Source organism: Rosa chinensis, chromosome 7 (genome assembly GCF_002994745.2).
Source record: "Rosa chinensis cultivar Old Blush chromosome 7, RchiOBHm-V2, whole genome shotgun sequence".
In the NCBI taxonomy this organism is placed as follows: domain Eukaryota; kingdom Viridiplantae; phylum Streptophyta; class Magnoliopsida; order Rosales; family Rosaceae; genus Rosa; species Rosa chinensis.
Genome location: NC_037094.1, coordinates 61,062,454 through 61,070,193, shown reverse-complemented (window position 1 = coordinate 61,070,193; position 7,740 = coordinate 61,062,454). Strand labels below are relative to the sequence as shown.

General features: G+C 38.9%; 1 protein-coding gene across 1 annotated transcript; it reads right to left on the bottom strand.

Moving 5' to 3' along the window:
• Window positions 1-5,396: 5,396 nt before the first annotated feature.
• Window positions 5,397-6,311, bottom strand: LOC112178339 (pentatricopeptide repeat-containing protein At4g19890). The gene has a single exon (XM_024316496.1). It carries the CDS (start codon window positions 6,309-6,311, stop codon window positions 5,397-5,399), a length of 915 nt encoding a protein of 304 aa, XP_024172264.1.
• Window positions 6,312-7,740: the final 1,429 nt, after the last annotated feature.

The following is a 7,740-nucleotide window of genomic DNA, read 5'->3' as shown; positions in this document are numbered from 1 at the left end:
TTCAAAGTGATTCACTTATTTAACGACTTAGCCATCAATACTAGCTTAATATGATAGTATTAAAGGTCAAAGAATGAGAGATTGAGAGATCAAAGATGTGATATGAAAGGATCAAAAAAATTGTAGCGATTATATACTAAGGTTTTAGGCCTTTGAGCCTTGAATTCAATATGATAGTATATCATTTGAGAATAAAGTTATAACTGGAGATTTAGAACTTACTTAGAACAAACCGGACAAATGAATATATATTTATTATGTGCATATATATAAAAAAAAACTTTTTCTCTTATGTTTCAAACATACCAGTTGGTTTGGGATCCGCGGTTTAAGTACAAGAGAAACCAAACCAACCCAGTTCCTAAATGGTTTGGTTCAGTATTGAACCAATTTTCAATTTTTAAAGTTAAAAAACCTTAACCAAACCATATTTATCGATCGGTTTTGGCCAGTTTGTACCATGTTTTGCACACCCCTAGTCTAAGCAGCAAAAGCCTCGGTATTATAATCGCCACCGGGGTTATCGGTGCGGCGAGGTCTCTGATTTTGATTTTGGGGCTTGGGATTTGGTGGTGGTTCTTTTTTAGGCGGCGGTGGAGGGGAGGACGGCACTGATTTGGATGACGGAGATGTTATAGGGGAGTTCGTCGACAGACTTGACGAAATGCGCTGCGAAGGAGCTGTCGGTGATGTTGACGAAGCCGATGGAGGCGGTGGTCTGGAACATGGTGGCGGCGAGGGCGATGTCGTTGGTGATCTGGTGGAGCTTCTTAGCTTTGAAGTAGTCGAGCAAGACGTGGAGGGAGAGGATGTTCTTGATGGAGTAGATAGTCGCCGACATCTCAAAAAAGAAAAGAAAAAAAATAATAAAAATTTTTTATTTATTTTTTTATTATATAAAGAAGAAAAATTAAATAAAAACATAAATAAAGGGTAAATTGGTCATTTTATGGACAAAACCTGCCAGTTGGCGTGGAACGGACAGCCAGCTACTTGAACAACATGACCGGCCGCCGATCACCCTACAAACCTACTCACAAGAAACTGCATACATTGTTGCAGTAAGTAACCCCTTAACCACCTCAATCATGCTCATCGAAATGTAAGTACTAATCTTCATCCATTAAATATTGGATAATAGCTTGAGCAACTCACAACCTCAATTGATATTGCTAGAACCATTAGTATCCATGCAGGCACAGATTATGATAGATACCTAAAGTATCAGTGTCTGTAATGTGGAGCAGACCAAAATATTGTAAGCACCAATTCATATTGTTCCAGCACCAAAAAGTTAAATGAAAACACAAAAGCTAAATCAATTCCTTGGGCACCTGATACAACTCAGAAAGAAAGGTCAAAAAAGGATCTGCCTTCTATTCAACTACTTTAGGTGATGATCTTGAATATGAAGTCAAAACTGAATAACATTCACATTAAACTATCTCGAATCCATAGTAACAAGTGCAGTAGCTGATGAAGCTGTTTCTAATGTTCTCAGCTCCAATATTAATGAGGATAACTATGTTCTTTAGCAAGTTATATGATTACAGAATATGATACTAAACCATAAGCACCAAGTCTTGTTATCAAGGCAGCAACAAAATGATAGTGTTGTGGTATAGAAAATAGTCTCATCAAATTATATTGGCAAGAGTAACAAGTAGCACAACTCTTGTCCACTTTTACGTCCTAAACCAAATGTTAAAATTACCAGAGAACTGAAAAATAGAAACAAAACAGGTCTGTTTTTCAAAATGGAATATGGAACCTTTAGCTTTCTAGATACAAGATGCTTGTGAAAAGCCAGACCTTTTCACGGTTTCGATAGGATGGTAATGTTACCAAAAGCTCCAATCTTGGTTGTAAAGTTTTCAGTGCAGATTCATAGAAAGTAGACTAGGATGTGGTAAACCAATAAAGCTGCATTAAACAAGATAACAAACTCAGAAACTTCAGGGTGAGGAACTGCAGACGCTAAGACAACTAACAATGAATCACTGAATCACCAATAAATTTTGGTAGAACTACAAAGTAGCGTCATTATCAACATGAGAAATTCATAAAGGGTGAAAAATCTAGCTGATTAAATGACCGTTTATACATCACATGAGGAACCAGCTTTTTTTAAGGACTAAAAAGTCCATGTTTACTGCCAGTCTAGCACCAGATATCTAATGGTATATGAGAAATCCAACTGACTTGCCAAAATAAAGTTTTCGATGTACAAAGAATTTGAGGATCTACAGGAAGGAGATACTTTTAATGTTGTGAACAACAAGATGCTAGATCACCTTTTTGCTCGTAGTTATCCTCGGAAGGAAAAATTGAAATGTATAGATATCATACCATAAGCCACTCTCTGCTTCTGAAATGGCTTAGTATTCATGTACATCTTTTAGAAGTTCAAACATGGATAGCAGCTCAGGTTTACCCAGACAATTGGAGTCCCTAGTAATATTTCTGATTTCTACTGAAAGCCTTGGAATAGCCATAACTGTGTTAGGTGTCCAATGGTTCAGTCTGTCTATAATGATTCTCGTCTATTTAGGTATACCAATGGCATATCTCGCACACCTAACTATCGAAAATGCCATACGTTTTTATCTTGCTCGTGCAGAGAAGCAGTGGCATTTCCACAAGGCTCCAACAAAATGGAATGCAGGAGAGCCAGCAATACAACTTTCCTGCCCATATGTATATATATTGGGGCAGGACACAAGTTTAATTCCTTCCTAGCAACTCTTTGCAACTGTATACAGGGCTTTAGAGGGGATCCAACTCTTCCAACTGAGTTTGAGAAATAGAACAAGAGTCAGATTTCACCTCTACCGCTCTGTGACCATGATCAGAGGCAAGTCTAAGGCCGTGGAACAAATTCCAAACATCAGCCTCCAAACAAGTACCAATGCAAGATCTGATTGCATCCCCCCACATTTAGTTTCACAAAGCAACAGGAAGATGCATATAATGCCACATTCTAGATTGGTGCAGAGGATATCTATCTTTGAGATTCAACTGAAGCCAGTTCATAAACTTAAATGAGAGAAATTGAGTTGGCAATATTTACGGGGTCAACACCAGATATGGCTTGAAGAGTTGCAATTGGTGCAAAGATTCAGACTAAGCAAGCACCTAGGCCACAGAGAGCCATTCCTAATCCAACATCCTTGAACAAATAAAAACTTGATGATGGAATGGGCAAGTCTCTCCAGCCTTTCAGAACCTTCAAAATTCTAAACGTTGGAGATCCCCAATTGTTGGGTGAACCTATGACAATTTTCCACAGCCTTCAAGTGTCAACCTCTCAAGATTTGGAACGTCTTTATTGGCATTCAGGTTCTTGGTCAAGTATTAGCAGTTTGAAATATCCATTATCATTAGCAGTTACAAAAGAATCTGTTGTGAAACAAGAAAATGAAACGAGAGTGGTTATCAAATTAGTTAACAAGCATAACAAAAGTACTAGTGAAGTTCATACAAGTCAATCCAATGCAAGGAAAGTATATCATTGTAAGTAAGTTAAAAATATTCTTACCCCTTCATGATTTCATCCATAGTGATGTAATGTGGTCTTAGGGGTCTTCAATTCAACCAGGTGATCTGATTGAAAACTAAATCACCAGAGATTCTAGAAGACATTCAAGCCATTCCAAAACCCATTAATCTTTAGAGAGATATTTACAGTGCACATCCAGAAAGTTCAAATTACAATTCACAACAACATCGGGTTGCGCATATTCAAGAACCAGTCAACTTTCAAGTGCATTTCTTCTTTTCAGCCAAGTTCCCTGTACAAAAACCAAATATATGAGGTTTAAATTTAATGTGTAATTAAAGCATGCTAGACATTTTATATATATATATATATATATATATATACATATATGTGTATATATATATATATACATATATGTATATATATGTATCTGACTATCTCTGTGTCTGTGTGTGTGTGTGTGTGTAATAACAGAGGCCGAAGAATTGTAACTGAATTAGAATTGAATTCCATAACAAAACAAAAGCAGAAGATTAATTTCAATAAGTTTTAGAGACTCTAAATAAAAGAATTGCTTTTGACCACAAGATATGCAGGTAACCAACATTGTTTCTATGAGGAAGATGACAACTATTATCATCTTGTCCATCCTGCAGAATCAAGGATAAATCATTCAGTCCGAAGTAGCTTCATCTTCTTCTTTTTCTTTTTCTTTTTTAATTTTTTTTTTTTTAGAGAGAGCGAGCTTTTTTGGTGCTAATGTTGCATAACTTTTTGACACTTACAAGGGTCTTATACACTATCCTTCATTTCCTAGAATCCTAGATGCTGTCTTTCATGCACCAGGATTTTTCCTGAAAACACAGTATATTCAGCAGAATAAATTGTTTGACAATGGAACAACCAAAGCCATCTCACTAAGTCCAAACCCAGGTATCATTACCATCAGGAATCAAAATGATTTACTAACGTCCTATAGACGTCTAATCCCAGCCCCAGCTTAAAAATCATCAATGTAAAGCTTTAACTTTGTGCATGTTCACGACTTTTAGCATCAAAATAAGAGAAACAAGATAGTGCTTCTAAACTAAGGCTTATCTCCAGGCAAGTTGTATTAAACTCAAAACTATACTGGATGAAGGAAAGCTTTATCTGCCTGTAGACTAATTTAATAGTCAAAACTTGAACTGATAATCTAATAACAAGAGAAGTACTATGTCATTCAACTGAAATGTGTAAAACTTACCTAAATTCCCTTACGGTCAAATGAGGGAAACGGAAAATGAATGAATATTACCTTACATTATAGGCAGAATCAGAGCACATTTCTTACTGATTTGAATTGATCAGTAAAACAGTTCACTTCAGAGTCAACTTATCAGACTAAAAGAAACATCTTTACTTCAACCACTGGAATTGTTATCCCTTTCTACCCAAATAGAGATGACAATTATATGGTCATGTAACCCTTCAAAAATTGCACAAATTAGGATGATTCGTAAAGTTTAAAGGAAGACAAAAATGCACTAAGAAAAAAAAAATATAACTAAAATGCCAGATTGTTTCTCCTTTTGGAGATACCAAAGAAGAAGCATTTCCTCATGTCTGTCCTGTCAAAAAGCAGATAATTCCATGTGGCTAAGTAGGAAAGAATAAGAATGAAGAACACCACAAAGAAAGAAAGAGAAACTAAAGGAATTAGCAGCAAAGACTACTTGTTTACTTCAATGTCAACCTTCACACTACTCCATTGTCACATTCACAAGGATAAAGAACATCACAAAATCCCCCATTAATTGAAACTCAATACTACATGATTTGCTACTCTTACTGGCTGCCCCATTTCTGGAACATCATAATCCTAAAGCTGCTGGAACAATATTGATGAAGCAATGCATCAGCCCTTCAACTTGGAAAGAACAATGTTCATGACCCTTCTTATTACTGGTGTTGGCCTTCCCTTTAGAACCTCCATCATAGCCTTTGCGTTTGGCACAAACCCCTTACCTATCATCACCTCCACCAACTCTTTGCACTCCTTCTCAGATGCCTCGTCCTCTTGCTTTGCAAAGCTCTCTATCACAGCAGTGTAGGTAGCAGCATTAGGCCTCATCCCCTTGTCCATCATCTCAAGCAAGCACTTCTTGGCATCTCCAGAGAAGTTGGGGTCAGCAGTGAGTCCCTTGATTAAAACAGTGTAAGTGTAGGAGTTTGGGGCAACCCCAGCAGCTAACATGCCCCAGTACGCCTCCAGAGCACCCTTGGTGTTGCCAAACTTTAGGAAGGCTTCAATAACACAGGTGTGGGGTACGACCATGGGCAGCATACCCGTCTCAACATGGCGCTTATAAAGCTCCATGGCCTGGTCTGCATTGCCATCCTCAATCAAAGCCTTGAACATTTTAAACAAATTTTTGTAGAGGCAGTCGCTTTTGGTGCGCCACTTGCGGACTACTTTTTGCACATCCTTATCATTGGTATTGCAGACAAGGTCATCATACATCTTCATTCCTTTCATTGCTTCTGCGAGGTGGGTTTCTTCAAAATGAAAAACTTTGGATTCAGGGACGAACCCCTTTGCTTGTATCTGCTCAAGGAACTCCCTGGCCTTCTCCACCGACTCCCGGCAGGCAATGGCGTCGAACACAGTCGTGTAGGAGGCAGAATGGGGCTTCATCCCCTTAACCAACATTTCCAAAAAGTACTTCTTGGCATACCCAACAAAATTGACATCAGAAGATGAGTGTGTTGCAAGTGCCGTGATGAGTATAGTGTAAGTGCAGGAGGCGGGGGCGACACCGGTGGCTATCATTTGCTAGTAGACCTGGTGAGCAGCGTTGATCTTGCCGGCATTGGCATAGGCCCGAATGACAATGGTGAAGATGGCCACATCAGGCAGTACAGCCAACTCAGAGCGAGGTTTAAAGAGCTCTTTGGCTTCGTCAGGCATGCCGGAATCTGCCAATATACTGAAGACATGAAAGGCATATTCGTTAAGGGAGTCGTAGTCCCCAATGGCGTCAAACATTTCTTCCAAGACCTTGTCCTCACAATCTTTGGTCGCATCCTTGAAAACCTTCATGACATGTTTGTTGAGGTCATCGGCGGAAGAATTGTGAGAACAAGTGTATGACATTACTTGATTGTTCCCAATTACCATAGTGCGGGTGGGCGGCTCAGAGTGAACCTTAATTAGCTGCTCTAGGTTACCTAAAAGCTTGACTAAATCAAACACTATGCCACCAAGACCCATCAGTTTGACTAACCATAGCATCTGACATCTGAAGGAATCAAATTTTTTACATGCTGCAATGTTGTTTACTTGTATATAGAGATCCTCTAGAGGCAGCAAGTAACAACCTTTTCTGCTTGACTATGTTTTTACTGAGCATAACATCTACTCAAAAGTATACTCTTCCTAAACTGTTGTTGTTTCTCGTACATTCATTTCAGAAGTCGAAACTGACCATAGCAGCATCTGATATCTCAGGGAAATGTGAAAGTTGCAACTGTTAAGCTCAAGGTGGTGAACCATATTAGTTCAAGTGCAAGAACCCTGAACTCACTCAAGTTTGCATCTTGCAGATCTAAAAGTCTCACACCACCAAGTGTACCTAAGCAATATCCTAGATCCCCAACCAAAACAAAACAAAAATTCACACAAAGGACCTTGCACCAATTGTTAAAAGAAGCAATGAAAATTGACAATAATTACTTGGACCATTTTTCTTTCAAACACAAACAATAGAATCTAAGTAGATATAAATTGATGGAGACCTGGGCTTTGGAGCCTTAGCTTTCGGAAACCGAAACGCCGTCCTCCGTCTGCGGCGCGATCAGATTCTGCAGAGGCGCCAGTTGACGACGGCGGTACTTGAAGATGTCGATCGGCGACTGAGAACCTCGCAAATGCTGCTCCATCACTCAGTCTGCGCAAAAAACAAGCACATCGTCACCAGATTGAAATCAATTTTCCCGCCAAAACTCGGATTTTTCTGAGAAAAGAGGGCAATTATCGAGAAAACCTAACGAAGAAGATAGAAATGGCTTGTGATTAGGGATTCGTACCAAGTACAGACGACAGAATTAGGTCTCGGATGAAAATCGTAGACGACAAAGAGAGGGCTACATATAACAATGGTGAAGAAGTGGAGGGTCATATGAGTGCAAGGAAAGCGAGAAACGAGTCTCGACAAAGATTAGTTTCACTTGGTTTTGGATCACATTCATGGCCTTTTTGT

What these genes read in the sequence shown, in the direction of transcription:
- LOC112178339 (XM_024316496.1), bottom strand. Translation starts at nt 6,311, where the DNA reads ATGATAGCCACCGGTGTCGCCCCCGCCTCCTGCACTTACACTATACTC.